We start from the raw sequence: 19643 nt of genomic DNA on the forward strand, positions 1-19643 counted from the left end.
TCGTAGATGGCATTTTTAATGTAGTTGTTTGCGGTTTGTCGATTTTATTTTGGAAAATCTTAAATTGGGCTATGACCTACTTTCAACAAAAATAACAGTACTCAGTCATTTTAAGTGGCTCGGGACAGTTAACTACATGCTGTAGCTCAGGAGCGAGAGCAGGTCATCTACTGATCGGAAGGCTGGTGGTTCAATCCCTGGCTCCACCTAGTCTGCATGCCAAATATCCTTGCATCCATTGGAGTATGACAGTGTGTGAATGGGTTAGTTAGAAAGCACTTTGAAAAAAGAAAAGAAAAGCATAGAAGATAGTGCTTGTGTGAATGTGGCGTGCTGTATAAGAATCAGTCCATTTACCTGTCCATGCAGATAAATACCAGTCAAAACTGAACAAAACAAAAAAAATAAGAAATATAAAGTTTATTAACTTTGACCCTAAAATATGTTTTGCAAGCTTTTTCCCCTCTTGAACCTCCATCTTTGCCGTTGCTGAACTCTCCCATTGATTTCAGTTCAGGACTGACTGATGTGTCTCTCTCTATAATACTCTGACACCAGCAACTTTAAATACTTTGAAAATCATTATTTTTTGTGCAATGTCTTACATTCTCAAACACGGTTTCCATCTATCCTGCCTTTTGCTACAAGCTCCACAGATTAGGAATCACGTTTGTGCACAAATATGGACATTCTTGCAGTTTTTTCATGTGGACGATATTAACCTCCCAAGACCCGAACTCTTTCATGGCATGCATTTTTAATTTCTCTTTGCTATTTGGTCTGACTGGGACCAGATGAATGTAAAAATTATCTTTTTACCTGATTTTGCTCTACAAGGGTCTGATATCTACATATGAGGACATTTGTTTAAAATTTCAATAGAACAGTGGCAGTATAATGTCCTCGTAAGAGATATCAGGCCCTTGTAGAGCAAAATTTTGTATTGTAGTCTAGACAACCCAAAATGTGATGTCCACATATGCTGACGCCAGGTCCTAGGAGGTTAAAGTTCATTTGCCATATGACATGCACAATCAATGTCAATAACATCGCTGTTTAAACTCTCCTCCTCCCTACTTTTGTCATTTGCTTTCAAGTAATTTTGGTGCTGTAAACATCACTTTCCCAGCTGAGATAGTAATCGGCACTTCCCGACTGAACTTCCAGAATAAAACAAAAATGAAAACAGGATGTGAGTCGTGAGTTTGTGCCTGTGCCTAGACTGAAAGATATAGATTAGGTGTGCCATGATATGTACACCCAATCATGTGACCGCAACTTCTAGATGTTTACGCCCAACAGCAGCAGAGATGCTTTAAAAACCAAACAAACAAACAAACAAACAAAAAACAAATTCAGATAGAGCAAAAGCAGCTCAGAGATCTAAATCAAAACCTTCATTTGTTTGACAATCCGCTATATTCAGAGCACCACTCAGTATGTACACTGATCTAAAGACCTGGCTGAATTGTGAAGGGCCGACACAACAGCAAGCAAGTGGTGAAACACTTATCTGCAACTTCACCTTCAAAATAAGACTAAGGGCTTTGCAGTTTTTTTGGTTCCCATAGATGGAAAAAATAAAAAGACTTGAAATGTCTGAATGATTTGCGTTATTGTTGTAACTGTGCAGCTCTGCCCAAGTAACATCTACACATTGGGAAATCTTCAAAAACAGGCATCCAATGGAGAAAAAGCAATCGCTTCTCTCTTTAAACTCTTAAAATCACAGACTGAATTTCATAATCCAAGAGAATAAAAGCGTGTGAGCGAGCACTCAGACGTTTTCTGGGCCAGCAGGACACATGAAACATTTATAACATGAGGTAAGCGTGGAGAAGAACTCACAGTGTCTCCTATCTTCAGGTCAGCACACTTCCTGAGGCCTGGCAGTGGGTTTCCATCCTGACAGGTGGCAGTGAAGGAAAGGCTGAGGTCCTCTGGGTGGTCCCACACTGACAGTTCTACTTTAGAACGGATGTTCTAAGGAGAACACAGCCAGGAGAGTTCAGTCATATGTGGTAATAAACCCAGGGTTTAAAACAGAAACGTTTAAGGTCAAGTAAAATACGCCATCAACAGCAGGACTTTTTGCACTTTTAACAGTAGTTGAGCATCTAAGTGGAAAACCGAGTGAAACAGGAGGAAAGCATTTCTCTGGTTAGACACTGTTTTATAGCCAATCTCACCACAACCTCAAGTGCTGTGCATGGATGCAGGTGGCTTGTGTGGGGACAAGAAATACCACAGCTGCCTGCTCAGTTTGCAGTTGTTCATTCAGCGCTGCAATGCAAAAGTGCCAGGAACAAATCAGGAGAGTTCTTTGGTGCACATGGATAAGCATGACTTCATTCGACCCTTCGCTTTCTCTCTTTCTCGCACACTTGCACTTTCATCACCCTTAACACAATCACAGCATGAAGCAGCTTTGTCCCTCAGTCAGACCTGAGGAGGAACCTCACGGTGCTTGGAAAAGCCCGTCCATCGATCAAACCTCAGAGGTGGATATAACGTGGCAGCTGGAATGTTAACAGGCCCCGAGTTAAAAGCGCTTCATTCAGCATTGCTTCTACACACTGAGCATGTCAAGTGTGCATTTGACACAACTTTCTGCCACTCAGAATGCACCGACTCAGCCAAGAGAAAAGAAAAATCTGTCTCGCCCACACATAAAAATATTTAGGGAAAGCTTCCCAGCATGAGGTGCAGTTTCCTGGTTTCAGAAAGCTGTTTGTTTAATAAGAAGCAATCAGATGGCTGTGGCTCCAGTTTAGCAGCGAGGCACAGGGAGACATGATTGGCTTTAAATAAAAAGGCCACGGAGGAAGCACGATGTGCATTTCTGTATCAGTGTAGCCCTCGCTGCCATCACAACTCCACAACGCAGTTTTTATCCAGATTTGTACGTCAGCCAAACCAAGTTTAAACTAAGTAATAGAATGATGTTATATGAATCTCGTTTTTGTTTTTTGTGGTTTTCTTTTTACTGGTCAGATCAAATTTGGCCCATGAATTAGAACAATTCTGAGAAGCCTGCATTAAGATAACTCTACCTGCGACTGAAGAGAACAAAATGATTTTTTGTACCACACTGTTAGCATGGCTTTTAATGTTGTAAACTGGGCCAATTTAAAATGGGAGTCTATGGAAACTGTCTTGGTTTTTGAGCCTGCCTCGAGTGGCTGCTAAAGGAACTACAACTTTCTGCAATTTAGGTTGGTTTCACTCGTCTGCCTCAGAGGTCGCTGCTTACTCGACACTTGATGTAGATTTAAGGCTGACTAACTTTCATTAGAGGAGAGGGGAGACTGAACTGTCACGTAATTCACAAAAAATAATTCAAAGACTAGAGGAAAGTATTAAACATATAAGCAGAGATGGGCAGCAAAGGATCATCCAACTACTTTTTTCAAGTAACGAGTAAAGTAAGGGATTACTATTGCAAAAAAAGTAATTGGATTACTGTTACTTTTCCGAAACACACTGCGTTACTAAACCGTGATTTTGTTCGTGAGAGTGTCTAATGACAATGACGCAAGTGCGTGTGATGTCCATGGTAACAGATGTGTGCAGATCAACAATGGATAAGATGGAGTGGGGGAGAGAGTACGACCATGCAGCGTTTAAAGCATGGAAGTACCATAAATCCCGGAATACAGAGCACACCTGATTAAAAGCCGCATGCTCTAATTTTAGAAAGAAAATCAATTTTGTACTTGTACAGGCCCCACCGGATTTTAAGCCGTATGCGTTTCACTTGTAATATGAGATATTTACACAGAAACATTACACGTGAGGATTTTTAACGTTTAATTTAATCCGTAAGGTAACATAAACATGGTAACATAAACGTTATGGTAACATACAAAAATACATACTGCAAAAGCTTTTTCCCCCTCGAACAGCGCCTGTAACACGGCTACCTTTAAGTATACGTACGTATCGGTAACACACAAATTACGTTGCTTATGGTTTTTTTACGGTATGGTTTATGGTTTCTCACTCCCACCAGCGGGAAAGCAGATGCTCAGCTGCACAGATTTGCATTACTCACATTGTAGGCTGCGATAATCAGCTGGATGACATTCTTGGAATCCTGATCAAGGATTTCTACTGTGGTCCCTGGGATGAGTGCAGTAAAATTCTTTGGGGAAAAAAAACAGGAGGCACCACTGATGGTTTAAGATTTTAAATACTGTTAGAATGTGTGATCTTTAGCTTGTATAGACAAACATTCAGAGTACCTTGTAGATCACGTACAGCCTTTTTGTCACAGCAAAGTTGAGGAAGATGTTGTTTTCTGCCAGTTTCTCCCCGAGAAGCGCCAGAGAAGGATAGTCCTGGAATAAGAGAGAAGGATTTGGAGTGTGCAAGGCAACTCTATATGTACAGAGTATAGTTCACCATGAAACAGCATCAAAAAGTCTTAAGGGGTCAATAAACCAGAGCTACAAATAAATGATTTCCACTTTAAATGGAAGCGAGTGCCTTTCACATGATTTTGATCCATGTTTACATCATTAGTCTTCTGGCATCTACAGAAATCCTTAATGAACTTGTGTCTGAAAGCCTGTCTTTGTGCAGTTTTACCGAATATAAGAAACGAATCCACTGATGTCAGAAGGATAACGCATCTCATACCAATACTGCTCTTCATCAGCTGTTATTTGAACAAGGATGCTTAAAATCCAACAAACAAAAACAACAACAACAACACACATCTCTGCATGCTCCTGTAAAACCTTCCAGGTTTGTTTGTGTATTTGGACCATTCACGGGCTCTTGTCATTAATAAGCATTTTATTGTGATTACCTGCTTACCTGAGAACTTAGTGAATTACTTATTTACTGAATTAGTTAGAAAAAAAAGAAGTACTCAAATCTAGTAATGTAGTGTGGCTAAAAGCTGGGTGGAGACAGAAGGCCATGAAAAGGGAAGCAAACTATCCTAAAAGCCTTGAAAGTATGCAGGATGTTCATCATGTCATATTTTTTTTGCCTTTCAGTGACCAAATGCTGCAAATTCCAGCATCTGTTCACGGGTGGGCTTTGCAGTGAAAAGCACCTGACGTTTACTGAACACCAGCAATATGAACCACAGTACAGAAAATTCCTGAACCCTGAATACTACTTTGTATTTTCAGTCTTCTTACCATCTTTGTGGAAGCGCTGTACTCGTTGTTGTCATTGAGGTGACACTGTCCATCGTGGGGATGGACAAGTCCACCGAGCCTGCCGTCCAGAGCGAGGTGAGGTACATCGTCTGTGGCGAACACCAGCAGGTGAAGGGCCTCTTTCCTCCAGCCTATTTTTTCCTGTAAATGGGAGGAGTAAGTTAATGGAGCTAATTCTAGCTACAAAAAACAAATACCAGCATCCAAATCGCCAACATCATTAGAACCAAGCAGCAGCTTCCAAGGCTGAAAAAGAAACCAACCCAGAAATGTTGAAAAGTGCCGTTCCACTAATGGGACTGAGTCCAATGATCCCCACAGACCCCCACGTTAAAATGTGCATCTTTACAGAGAGGTACAACATGGTTTTAGCTTTTGTGGCTATTTTCCTACTTAATAATAACTGCTTTTTGAGACTACACAGCCCTGAGGAGGCTTCAGCAGACAGTGTTTTTCCTATTTCTTAAAAACATGATTTTCAGATAGTGCTCATTTGCTCTAGATTGTTTTGACCTTCAGTCAGCTTCTTTTGCTTCTTTTTTTTTTTTAAAGGACACATTGCAAAACATGCCGAGATATACCAAGCTGCCAATTGCAGCCATAATATGGTCATTATGCCTCTAAGCTACAGCTGAAAAGGGCCTCCCTTGAGTTAGATGCCTTTTTATGCTTCAGTGATTCTTATTTAAGTGTTGGTGCAGAGAAATTAGAAAAACGTCAGAGGAGTTTTGAGCTGGATGTCAGTTTTCACTCCGCATCTTCCAACTCCATTGTCACGAAGAACAAGTGACCCACGTCTGAATCACATGATGCTGACTCTTTGATAGACTGGTAAAGCTTAGCAATGATACACAGCTCATGTGCTCCCAAGTCCACTACTGTACAACAAGCCAGACTTTTCTCTGCTTTTATCAACAGGAAACAACAGGCGGGGGCACCGAGAACGCTGACAGAGTGCTGACTGATGCGTGACAACAGCTTTTCAGCCAATGACAAAAGAGGGCTCGGCATTTTTTTGCCCTGTGCAGTGCACAATAGAACCGTGGATGCACCTATCAGAGGCCTCTCTGAAGATGAACCACAGCTGTGTCATAAGACTGATATCTACATCTAGGTGTGTGATGGGTGGCCTTTCCTGTTATTGTGGATGTACTGTAGAAGAGGAAGCATTTATGCTGCTTGTAAATAAAAACCTAAATAAAAAACTGCCTCAGTTCCTCATGTTTAACCAGCTGCACCAGACTGTACTTCCTGTCATCTCCACCCCCGATGTTTTTAATTAACAAGCACATAGGCAGGATGCCTGTCACAGGGGCTGCTCTCACAGGAGCTGTCCCTCAGACCTGTTACCAACTGTGAACAAATAAATCTTCAAAGGGTGCAATAGAAGACTACACAAACATACTTTATGAAACTTTTTTCTATGTATTGAACACTGAGCTGGTTGTAGTGCAACTCCGCAACATTTGACCTCCCTGACTCTCAGTAGCATCTAAACGCCTGTGGACTAATGTGTGAAGGACAACTTTTTCTTCCCCTCAGAATACAAACAATGTGATGTTTATGCTAACTCACAAGTGCATAGCCTACATGTGTTTCTTTCACTGCCAAAGTCAACAATTGCAAGACTAGCTACAGTAAAACAGAAACTGAGTTCACTAATATCACTAACATCAGGATTGACTCCCAGCCAAGCTCAGAGACTTCTCTGCGCGGAGAGAGCCCACACAGGCATGCTCTCCCCATGCCTGTGTGGGCTCTCTCCAGGTACATCAGCTTCACACAGAACAAAGACACGGTTGGATTTTGCTACTAAAAAAGGGCCCCATTCACAAACAGTACACATGCAATCTTAGCGTAAACAGTTCACACATGTGGGGTTCATTAATTATTTCATATTCTACAAACAACCTCTGAGCACATGTACAAAAGAAATGATGAAGTCCTGGATAAATCTCCTAATACTGCTCAATAATAATAATAATAATCCTCTCTTCCTTCAGGTTATTGCATACAGTTTACACCATAAGCCAAATGAATACAAGCAAATCATTTAACTGCATGTAAAGGAAAGCTTACGTGTAAGCTAGGCCAATAATAAAAGTATGAAGTCATAAATGAACAGAAGGGGTGGGCGAATGGAAACATCTACAAGAAAAAAAAGATCATCACCTTACAAACAGCAGCCTGAAGGATGGCGTCAAAGCCGCCCTCCGGTGCGTCTCTATTGCGAGATACCATCTGCTTCTGCACCTCCTCGTTAAAACGGTCCACTTTGTCAGTCAGCGAGAGGATGTGGCGGAAACCAAAGCTGGGGACACAGTTGGGAAACAGCTTGTACCTGTGCAGGGTGACAGACACACTGCATGTTAAGATTTTATTTACATTTTTGGAAATTAAAAAACACAATAAGTGTCTTTAAAGGCATAAATCCTGGCTCTGACGGTTTGTTTGTGTTGAAGAGAAGCTTAAATGTTAAATATGGCGTATCTTATGATTCACTTCATATACAGTACTTGTAGACTCTTTCTAATGTAGTGAATGGGATAGCTATGAAAGAAGGGAGATCTTTTAGCAGGAATCGCTTTAGTTTTTCCCTAAAGTGCCTTATTGTTTTGTGACTGATGCACAAACACACACTCACAAAAATATCTAAACATGGCACACACACACAGCCCAGGCCATAACCTAAATGGGAAGTGATGCGCACAGAGTTAGCCGCACCTCCAGGGCAAACATTGTGTACCACAGCTTTCTCTACTCTTTCACTTCTGCTCCCTTTCAGTTTGCCTGCATCACCAGCCCCAGGGGACCGTGGGAGTACTAGGGCCATTTTTAAGAACTACATTATTCCATCTGCCTTCTAAATATGAAGAAAAAAGATGCAGAGTACAGGATTCAGAAAGGTGCAAAAACAGAGTGTGGCCACAGAGTAAATCTCTTTCACCTACAGCTATAGAGCTCGATTCCTTTTGCCACCACTTACCCATTGCATGGGTTCTCCTGGTACTTTGGTGCCATGTAGGAGAACGGGGACATGTTTTTGTCCACAAATGAGCCGAAGCCTAGCCTGAAATTGCTGGTGAGCTTGCCCATCTCGTGGGCTAGCTTAGTGCCCAGGTTGCGAATGGTGTCCAGATCATCTTTCATTGAAAGAGAGAGGTCCATCAGGTAGTAGAGATCCACCGGGTAGTCCTCCACCTGCCGCACCTGCAGGCTGAACCACGTCTGGTCTCCTGCATGAAAAAAATCAGTGAGCTTTGCATTATTTATAAGAGATGCTTTTATTACTTTTTTTTTTTTAATGTTCCAAGGTTATCTCGTATCCTAAATATGAAATGTTTATGATTCTTACCGGGTCGCAGGCTGAGAGAGATCTTCTGTGGCATAATCTGGACCACATCATACTGGGTTGACCCAGACCCTTTTGAACTTAGGGGTATGTTCTGCAGGACGTTGATGCTGCTGGTTGGGTATTCAATGAAGTGTTCGTCACAGCCTCTCTTCAACAGGTTTTGACTAAAGTCACACCGTGATGTCAGACTGCGCCCCCTTCCAAAATCCTGCATATAGAAAGCAACAAATCTCAGATTCCTGATTACTCATACTGCTTCCAAAAGGTCAAAAAAAAAAAAAAAAAAGTGCTGAATGCATCCCACACTTCACTGGACCTGTACAAGTAAATGTACATGATGAAAATAATCGATCAACTAAGCCATACCTCTTGTGCGCACCAGGCGCAACTGGGGTGAATCAGGAGGCATTCTTCACAGGAAGTAGCACTGCCACTCATGCACATGTTGAGACCTGAGGGGGGACGGGAACAGAGCAGAGGCTAGATTTCTACTTTCATCCCTATCACGGTTGCACTTCTATTTCAAATTAATGACCAAGGAAACAGACCCTCAACAGATGCTCATTTCCATCTTTTCCGTATTTATTAGAATAACTCTGAGTACAGAATTTGGAGGCTGATGCAAACATTGATTTTTGGGGATGTAACAAAAAAAAAAAGAAAAAAAAAAAAAGAACTGATATGAAAATCTCAGCCAATATTCTTAACATGCTGCTTGTTCATATGAAATCATGGAGGCTCTGATTTAGCAGCTGAACATCAGTTGGAGTGATCATGGCCTTTGTGAGCTCTTAATTAAATTTATCAATAGTTTCAAACATTTGTCTGACTGACTGTGTGGCCATTTAAAGGTAAGCGTGACATAAGGTTGATTTCCTTGGCACTGAATGGGGAATAAATAACAAAAAATCTTATCTTGCTCCAATCTTATTTCCACAATAGCTTTGCATGATTCACAGTTAAAAATAATCCTTATCTATCCGAGGGCCTGTAGTCCTTTCATTTATCACTGTCAGAGGCTTCGAAGTGTTTTTTCGAGGAGCTCCAGCTCCGCGTGTGTGATCCAAACTCAACCCAACGGCCGCTGCAAAAACAGGCAGTGATTTGTGCTGAGAAGAAGACAGTCCTGCGTCCTACCTCTGGCACTGGGCAGCACTGTTTGCAGAAGCACGCAGCACAGAGCCGCCTGCAACATCCACGTCCCGAGGCTCCACATGGTGTCCCTGTGGGTGTTTTTAAAGGCTTAGGGAAACACCGGCTTCGTATCTCTTCGGGAACCGATGGCACCGTGTTACTCTCCCATCAGCGCGCTCACCAGAATAAGTCCAGCTGATCCGTGCAAATCAAAACAGTGTGGCGTGTTTAGACCATTTCACATCCACAGACACGCGGGTTTGGGGCTCATCACAGTGAATGATCCGTGTGAGGTGAGGGACAGCAGTTCCATTGTCTTCAAGTGTGAGAGTCAGCGCTCTGCACCGTCCTGTTGATCTGCTCTCGTAACTCAGGCTTCGGTGTATGACGCCTCTGCAGCCTTCCACGTCTACTCTACCCTCAGCTGACAACTGCTCTCACACTTCAGCTTCATAGCACCTCTCGTTTCAAATCCACTCAAAGATCGCTAAAAGAGGAAAAAATCCCGTCCCAAATTACATGAACAAAAACTGCGCTCAACTGTGATTTTCCTTTCCAGATTTGAGCGTTGCTTTCTCGGTTTGCTTCCAGCTGGAATCTCCGCCCACTTGCTTTAACCCGTTCACTGCCTTATGGAGTTGTCGGCACCACATTATGTCGACCACGTGGGGACATCTAGCGGTGAATGCACAGAAAGCCTCAGCTGGGAGGCATGGACAAGGAAAGGCTGCTCTTGTCATAATCCTCTTCTCACGTATGTGAGAATGCTGTTTGTAGATTACAGCTCAGCATTCAATACCATCGTTCCCTCGAAGCTGTACAGGAAACTGCAGGATCTAGGACTGAGCAGCTCCCTCTGCAGCTGGATCCTTAGCTTCCTGTCTGACAGACGCCAAGTGGTCAGACTGGGCAGCATCACCTCATCCCCCATCACACTGAACACTGGTGCTCCACAGGGGTGTGTACTGAGCCCTCTCCTATACTCACTCTACACCTACGACTGCACAGCCACTAACAGCTCCAACATCATTGTGAAGTTTGCGGACGACACTACAGTGGTGGGTCTTATCACCAATGGTGATGAGACGGCTTACAGGGAGGAGGTCAGCGCCCTGACCCACTGGTGTCAAGACAACCATCTCACCCTCAACGTCGCAAAGACAAAGGAGTTGATAGTGGACTTCCGGAGGTGCAGAGAAGTACACACCCCCATCACCATCAACGGCGCTGCTGTGGAGAGAGTGAGCAGCTTCCGGTTCCTTGGTGTACATCTGGCTGAGGATCTTACGTGGTCAGTACACACAAACAAAACAGTGAAGAAGGCGCAGCAGCGCCTCTTCTTTCTCAGGAGACTGAAAAGATTCGGCATGAGCCCCCGCATCCTCAGGACCTTCTATCACTGTGCCATTGAGAGCATCCTCACTGGATGCATCACCACCTGGTATGGCAACAGCACCGCCTACAACTGCAAAGCTCTCCAGCGAGTAGTGCGGTGCTCTGAACGGATAATTGGAGGTGAGCTTCCCTCCCTCCAAGACATCTACAGGAAGCGGTGCCTGAGGAAAGCGGGGAGGATCATCAAGGACTCCAGTCACCCCAGCCATAAACTGTTCAGACTGCTTCCATCAGGAAGGAGGTTCTGCAGCATCCGGTCCCGTACCAGCAGACTGAGAGACAGCTTCTTCCATCAGGCCATCAGACTGCTGAACACGTCATAGACACCTCACCTCCACTACTGGAACTTCAACATTATGCACTCCACACTGTATATAAATGCCACTTGTTTTGCACATATTCAACTCTGTATATTTTATATATTTTATTATTATTATTATTTTTACTATTTAATTTGTAAAAATGTGTACACACACACACACACACACACACACACACACACGTAGGAAAATATTTAGTATACACATCCAGAAATGCATACACTATTATATATTGTACATATATTTATTAGTTTCAGGTTGGCCATTCTTGTATTTTGCTCGTTTGTGTTGTTGTGTTTGCACATCTCTGTTGCTTGTGGGGCTCGCACACAAGAATTTCACTCGCATGTGCTGTGCCAGTGTGCCTGCACATGTGATGTGACAATAAAAGTGATTTGATTGATTTGATTCTTCCAGGGGGTTCCCAAAGTGTGGGGCGCGCTCCCTAGGCAAACAAACAAACAAAACGCTTGGACACTGCTACCATAAAGGACAGGTTTTTGATGGGGCTCCCACACAAACTCAAAGCAGAAGATAAAGCATCGTCAAATATGTTTCCAAACCAACTTCCTTCCAAGCCAAATACTAGAAAATATGGTGAAGCATATCTTTCCTTTGGCTTCACCTGCACAAGTGCCAAGGTAGGTCTCCCCGGCAGAATTGGTTTTCCCCTGTGTCGGGAGCACGCGCTGGGCTGTCCAAATCCTGACAAACAGTATCCCACATTCTGGATTTTTTGTTCACAAACACTTTTTAGTTCTTGACTAACTACTCCTGACATTTTCAAGATGTTAGCTCTTTATGCCGTAAGGTTACAGCGGGATACAAATAATATCAGGCTGATCCTGCCACAATTTGTTCCCCCGGTTCAAATCACGGACAAACAGTATCCCACAATTCTTTATGTTTTTAAACCCATTTTTCACAGAGAGGCATTTTTTGAAAAATGTATCGATAGCAATGTTGAATATTATAACACAGGAAAAAAACAACTACACGTAAAATAATTGCACCGTGACGCCTCTGCCTTTTTAAATAGAGGGACATTAATGTAGTATGTAAGCGTGTAAACCTGCAGTTAGAGACAAAATACTGTTAATCTGAATATCTGCCATTCTGCAATTCATCTCATGTAAACAATAACGTGGCGCACAGCGTGACATGGCACATACCTTTCACGTTGAGTGACCAACTCTGTATTCCTGGTCCACACGTTAACGCAAAAAAGGAGTTTTAAAAAATGTCAGTTTTCGGTGATTCGAAAAGCCGTTTACATGTGGACAAAAGGTCCAAACACATAGAAACAGCTGCGTCCGTCAGATACACACCAAAGCACATTTTTTGGTAGCGCATGCAAGCGGGCCATTGTTATTACCAAACTGATTTTATGTGGTACACGGCGCTCAAAAATCTGTCAAAAAATGTTTTAGTATGACTTTGCTAAGCTATGAAGCTGCACCGCTTGATGGATTGTCGGAGCATTACAGCTAGGGATGGGTACCAACGGTACCTGTCATAAACTGTAGTAACCAGACCGAAAAGCAGCGCACATTTGCTTTTTTTTTTTCCTGAGCTGTGATACACTTTAGATTCTAGCCAATCATTTTACGTTTCCGAGGATAGTAGGCGGGGCCAGGTACTTGCGTTCTTTTAGAGCAGAGCTACAGATTAAAAACTCCCAAGCCGAAGCGGTCAAAAGTCTGGCTGTACTTCGCAGCAAAATATGCAAACTAAGCAGCAACAAGTGCTTTAAGCTGATACTGTGATACTGTCAAAGGAGGTAACACCTCAAATCCGATGAAACACCTGGCAACGCATAGCGTTTTTTTTTTTTAAAAGCCGAGAAATGTGCCGTATTTGATAGCTTGCTGTGAGACCTCACACCGAGCGCATCTACTGCGGGTGTGGTGCCTGTTATCGGACCCGGAGTTAGCAACATCCCCCAAAAACCCGAAGAGGAGAGTCCTGGCCCCTAGCCCTGCCAGTGCAGCAGAAATGATGACTGATGATGATGGCAGCAGCAGCCGTTCTTCTCTGCGTGAGTAGCTTAATGTTGTTCGTGTGTAATTTCCGTTGAGTAGGCTAACCACGTTATTACATTAATGCATGTAAGGTGAACTAGCAAACATCATCATAGCTACATGATGCTGTCTTCTTGTTTGATGGCAGATACTCCCTTCACCCTGGCCAAAAAGGCTAAAATGACCAAAGAAAAAGTGGAAAACAGTTAAACATGAGAGGTTTTTGGACAAAGTTTGTGTTTTTTCCATTGTTTAAGCACTGCTTCCAGCCAAGAGTGATACCATATATGCCCCATAGCTGCAGAAAAGGCTAACATTGTTATCTTTTTACAAAAAACCAGCTGAACATGAGAGGTTTTTGGACCAATTTTGTGTTCTCCATTCTTTAAGCACCGGTTTGAGCACCGTTTGAGCACCGGCACCGTTTCAAAAGTACCGGTTTGGCACCGGTATCGGATAAAACCTAAACGATACCCATCCCTAATTACAGCTACTGTAGTCAGGAGCCTCGCGGAGTGATATGTACTGTGCTTCAACATAATACTACCGCATTGTGTGTATAACCTCTTTTTAAGTTCTGTGGATATTATACATGGTTATGCTCAGGATATGTCGGCCAATATCCACTGGAAATTCCAAACTGTCATCAAGGAATTTGCATTTGCACTGTTAGATTGTTATATAACTTTAATGCACATAAAAAAACAGCAGCTTGTTTGAGTGAAAATAGATTGATGGATTTTTTTCCCCCACTAATAAAGTTGTGGAGTTGTAAAGTATTTTGTCTCCCGTCAATTATATCGTTATCGCACATTTTCAAATATATATCGTGATAAATATTTTTGGCCATATTGCCCTGCCCTACCAATAAGTATAAAATCCAGAAAGCAACCCAACATGGGGCAGTTGATTTACAAACACAGGTCTAACTTAAGTTTCACTTTTTTGTTAGAAAAAAATCAGATTGGTACATGCTTGAATTCACACAAATTTACACTGTCATGAACAAAAATGAAAACCTTATTTTTCACGATTTGTTGGGATTATATTTTGGACTCTGAGGTGCAAAATATAATTGGCCATTTTTGACTACTTTTGATTTTACATTTGTATTTCACCTTCAAATGGTTTTATTTGATTTGATTTTTTACCTTGCCTTGCTTGGTATCATTCTTTTCAGCACAACCTCATGTGTCTGAATCTACAGTAATTTTTTCATTGACATTCTGTATTAACACAACTGATCTGAAATCACACAAAAAACATGAAATCCTAGTACCGTAGTATTTTTTTTTACTGTGAAACCCACAGACATATTTAGTAAATTACTTTCAGAACTTGAAATGGAAATATAAATAGTAATTTTTGTAAATATACATTTTGTAAACAAAGTTATATGCAACTATTTATCTAGTAATTCAGCCCACGCATCTCATGGGTTTTTTGTTGTTGTTGTTGTTGTTGTTTTTTTAAATTTTGTACAACAACTGAAAAATACTACTATAACTATAACAATCAGGTGTCACAATAAGATGTCCCACAAATTATTTGTGCCAATAAAAACACAATACAGAAGAGACCACCACAGGGATAAACCCTGCAGGCCTGACAACAGGAGGTGTATCACTCTTCTGGTTTTCCACCTGGAGACAGCGTTTACATTGCAATCTGCCTTTGTGACATTCATTAGTGCCCTCACTGCTACGCAAAACAAAAAAACAACGACTACACAAGACAACACAGTGCACTAACTATACGCTAAACGTCACAAATCTCTCACATCTCAAAACTTGCTGTCTCTCTCTTTCTAGTGATGTGTCGGTCGCGAGTGAACGACGCAAGCCTGCTCCTTATTGGGAGCCATGGGTTTTTTTTTTGTTTTGTTTTTTCCTTTCTCTCAGTATGGAAGAAATATAGTATCATCAGAATTCAAGTATTTTTAGACATTGAATTTATGACACTGAATTTTTATCCTCCAAATTTCCCTGCAAAAATTCACCTGCAAAAAATTCACCTGAAAAAAATTCACCTGCAAAAATTCAACTGCAAAAGTGATGAACTTTAATGACCCAAGCCAGAGCAATCAGCACCAGATCGAGTCGAGTGGCTCTCAGCCAATTAAATTACGCTGTTTGATCACATGACACCGTTAGCCAGCAGTGTCTCTCCTAAAAGAGAGCTGTTTAAAGGTGAGTGATTAAGTTTTTCTCCTAAATAGAGATCATTACAGAACGCCTAGTCCTACTTAAAATCCCATTTATTATTATTTTTTATCATCTACTCGAACTAAGGAAAACGTTTGACTAACTCAAAGACAATTTCCACACCTCCCCTGCCTGACTGCAGAGGCAGTTTTGAATTTAGGAGCGCCAAGATGGCAGCGGCAAACCCTGGCGGCTCTCCGGTGAGTATATATATTTTTTTATCTTCAAGTTTGTCTTTTGAAACCTTAATTTTATTTAAATCCGTTGCTCACGTATAAAGTACACAGACGGGGTCTTTGCTCAACTCGTCTGAGGCGTGTCTCACTAAGCGCTACATGCTAGCATCCTGCTAACCGAGCTACCCTTTACATGCTGTGCTTTAGAAAATAGGATACTCGTTAAAAAAATACTCCGCAGATATTGATAGATAGACGAACACTGCAAATATAATGTTGGAAACGAGAACGGCCTTTGGTGAAGGGGTAAAATACACCATGAATAAAGCCATAGAGTGAATGGCTGCCATGGTTGCAGAACAGCCTGATTTAATGACAAGAATGGGGAAGAGTGAGGTGAAGTGAACCACAGCCACAAAACACAGTCAGACAAGGCGGCAAAAGGGCAGTGATCTGTCCGTCAGTATGAAGTTGGTGTGTGCTTTGGTGAACAAAAACTCCAGACTGGTAGCAGGAAGATGGGAGACTCGTGTTTCACTGGAATAGTGGTGAATTAAAACATCCTTTGTTGGGGACATTTCGGTGTAAATGCATCCATACAGGCAAGACAGAGGCAGACTAGACAGTGAAGAAAACAAGGCAAACATTAGAAATATAAAAACGGAAATATAGGATGAGTCGGGGATGAGTTCCTGCCCCAAGTGGAGGAGTTCAAGTATCTCGGGGTCTTGTTCGCGAGTGATGGGAGAAGGGAGCCGGAGATCGACAGACGGATTGGGGCTGCAGCTGCAGTAATGCGGACGCTGCACCGGTCCGTCGTGGTGAAGAGGGAGCTGAGTGTAAAAGCGAAGCTCTCAATTTACCGGTCGATCTACGTCCCTACCCTCACCTATGGCCACGAGCTGTGGGTAGTGACCGAAAGAACGAGATCGCGGATACAAGCGGCAGAAATGAGCTTCCTCCGAAGGGTGGCTGGCCTCTCCCTTAGAGATAGGGTGAGAAGGTCGGCCATCCGGGAGGGGCTCAGAGTAGAGCAGCTGCTGCTCCACATCGAAAGGAGCCAGCTGAGGTGGTTCGGGCATCTGACAAGGATGCCCCCTGGGCGCCTCCTGGGTGAGGTGTTCCAGGCATGTCCCACCGGGAGGAGGCCCCGGGGCAGACCCAGGACACGCTGGAGAGATTATATCTCTCGGCTGGCCTGGGAACGCCTTGGTATTCCCCCGGATAAGCTGGAGGAGGTGGCTGGGGAGAGGGAGGTCTGGGCCTCTTTGCTTAGGCTGCTGCCCCCCGCGACCCGGCCTCGGATAAAGCGGATGAAGATGGATGGATGGAAATATAGGATTAATATAACATACAATTAGGGAAAATGTAAGGAACACAATGTAAATGATATTGTAAAGTCATTAAAACAGCATACTCTGATTAAAAGAAACACATAATTGGGTAGGATAATAACAATAATAATGTTAAAAAACATGTACAAGATGGGTATGTATACTTGTAGCCAGAATACTATAAAGTTGTAGCATGCCAGACCATCTTGATTGAATGTAACTTCGCTCCACACAAGTTTTATGGTAGACATATTCATATTGGTATCTAATAAATGATTAATTCTTAGATTTTATCGAACGTTAATTTATAAATTGTTTCTGTCTTTATGTGTTTGTTTCAGATTATGCAAGATGAAATTATTCAGTCAGCAAGACACTTGCTGCAGTTGCTGACATCATCCAACTGAACTGCTGCTGTGATGAATCAGAATACAAGGTTTACTTTAGCAAGACTTATGAGTTAATGCTACATTTAACTAAATTGTTATATATTTTTTGTGTCCAATATTGTCTCCATATGATTTTATCCGAGGCCGGGTCGCGGGGGCAGCAGCCTAAGCAAAGAGGCCCAGACCTCCCTCTCCCCAGCCACCTCCTCCAGCTTATCCGGGGGAATACCAAGGCGTTCCCAGGCCAGCCGAGAGATATAATCTCTCCAGCGTGTCCTGGGTCTGCCCCGGGGCCTCCTCCCGGTGGGACATGCCTGGAACACCTCACCCAGGAGGCGCCCAGGGGGCATCCTTGTCAGATGCCCGAACCACCTCAGCTGGCTCCTTTCGATGTGGAGCAGCTGCTCTACTCTGAGCCCCTCCCGGATGGCCGACCTTCTCACCCTATCTCTAAGGGAGAGGCCAGCCACCCTTCGGAGGAAGCTCATTTCTGCCGCTTGTATCCGCGATCTCGTTCTTTCGGTCACTACCCACAGCTCGTGGCCATAGGTGAGGGTAGGGACGTAGATCGACCGGTAAATTGAGAGCTTCGCTTTTACACTCAGCTCCCTCTTCACCACGACAGACCGGTGCAGCGTCCGCATTACTGCAGCTGCAGCCCCAATCCGTCTGTCGATCTCCGGCTCCCTTCTCCCATCACTCGCGAACAAGACCCCGAGATACTTGAACTCCTCCACTTGGGGCAGGAACTCATCCCCGACTCATCCTATATTTCCGTTTTTATATTTCTAATGTTTGCCTTGTTTTCTTCACTGTCTAGTCTGCCTCTGTCTTGCCTGTATGGATGCATTTACACCGAAATGTCCCCAACAAAGGATGTTTTAATTCACCACTATTCCAGTGAAACACGAGTCTCCCATCTTCCTGCTACCAGTCTGGAGTTTTTGTTCACCAAAGCACACACCAACTTCATACTGACGGACAGATCACTGCCCTTTTGCCGCCTTGTCTGACTGTGTTTTGTGGCTGTGGTTCACTTCACCTCACTCTTCCCCATTCTTGTCATTAAATCAGGCTGTTCTGCAACCATGGCAGCCATTCACTCTATGGCTCTATTCATGGTGTATTTTACCCCTTCACCAAAGGTGAGACACGCCTCAGACGAGTTGAGCAAAGACCCCATCTGTGTACTTTATACGTGAGCAACGGATTTAACTTGAAGATAAAAAAATATATATACTCACCGGAGAGCCGCCAGGGTTTTCCGCTGCCATCTTGGCGCTCCTAAATTCAAAACTGCCTCTGCAGTCAGGCAGGGGAGGCGTGGAAATTGTCTTTGAGTTAGTCAAACGTTTTCCTTAGTTCGAGTAGATGATAAAAAAAAATAATAATAATAAATGGGATTTTAAGTAGGACTAGGCGTTCTGTAATGATCTCTATTTAGGAGAAAAACTTAATCACTCACCTTCATCCTGCAGCATCTGGACTCCCCAGGAACCTACGCCAGGATCCTGTTTGTGGACTTCAGCTCTGCCTTCAACACCATCCTTCCAGACCATCTCCGAGACAAGCTTTCCCAGATGAATGTGCCTGATCCCATCTGCCGGTGGATCACTGACTTCCTGACGGACAGGAAGCAGCATGTGAGGCTGGGAAAGAATGTCTCGGACTCCCGGACCATCAGCACCGGCTCCCCTCAGGGCTGTGTTCTTTCTCCTCTACCCGCCACTAACACATGACCCTACGCTGTGTCACTGCATCATTCTATGTTTGGCACTGATCACCACCTGCACTCATGTATATATCTTTCAACGTAGCACTCTTAATTCTTATTCTCATGTATATATCTCATGTATATCTCATGCACATATCTTTCCACGTAGCACTTTTAATTCTTATCCCTACTTTTATTTTTTTCCATGTCTATTTAAGTGCTATTTATGACAGCATGTTTGCACTGAAGCACCGCAGCAATTTCCTAATGTTGTAAACCTGCTCAACATTTGGCAATAAACCCCTTTCTGATTCTGATTCTTTAAACAGCTCTCTTTTAGGAGAGACACTGCTGGCTAACGGTGTCATGTGATCAAACAGCGTAATTTAATTGGCTGAGAGCCACTCGACTCGATCTGGTGCTGATT

General features: G+C 43.1%; 1 protein-coding gene and 1 long non-coding RNA gene across 2 annotated transcripts in view; one reads left to right on the forward strand and one right to left on the reverse strand.

Annotated features, from left to right (window-relative positions):
• The window catches only part of itgb5 (integrin, beta 5), a 40475-nt gene extending 30230 nt beyond the window's left edge, over positions 1-10245 (reverse strand). The window contains exons 1-9 of the mRNA XM_085385682.1: positions 9667-10245; positions 8896-8981; positions 8530-8737; positions 8161-8410; positions 7347-7515; positions 5154-5315; positions 4245-4340; positions 4055-4144; positions 1849-1983 (exon numbers count right to left, since the gene is read on the reverse strand). Of these exons, the coding sequence (XP_085241808.1) occupies positions 1849-1983; positions 4055-4144; positions 4245-4340; positions 5154-5315; positions 7347-7515; positions 8161-8410; positions 8530-8737; positions 8896-8981; positions 9667-9745 (1275 nt within the window). The 5' untranslated portion in view covers positions 9746-10245. The remainder of the gene's footprint in view (positions 1-1848; positions 1984-4054; positions 4145-4244; positions 4341-5153; positions 5316-7346; positions 7516-8160; positions 8411-8529; positions 8738-8895; positions 8982-9666) is intronic.
• Positions 10246-15563: 5318 nt separating this feature from the next.
• LOC146650746 (uncharacterized) lies at positions 15564-17602 on the forward strand. The gene is made up of 3 exons (XR_014907965.1): positions 15564-15588; positions 15746-15803; positions 17455-17602. It is a non-coding gene; the product is annotated as an uncharacterized LOC146650746 (long non-coding RNA).
• Positions 17603-19643: the final 2041 nt, after the last annotated feature.

Source organism: Rhamphochromis longiceps, linkage group LG16, assembly GCF_057381845.1.
Source record: "Rhamphochromis longiceps isolate RC_006_pf linkage group LG16, R_longiceps_female_GT1.1, whole genome shotgun sequence".
In the NCBI taxonomy this organism is placed as follows: domain Eukaryota; kingdom Metazoa; phylum Chordata; class Actinopteri; order Cichliformes; family Cichlidae; genus Rhamphochromis; species Rhamphochromis longiceps.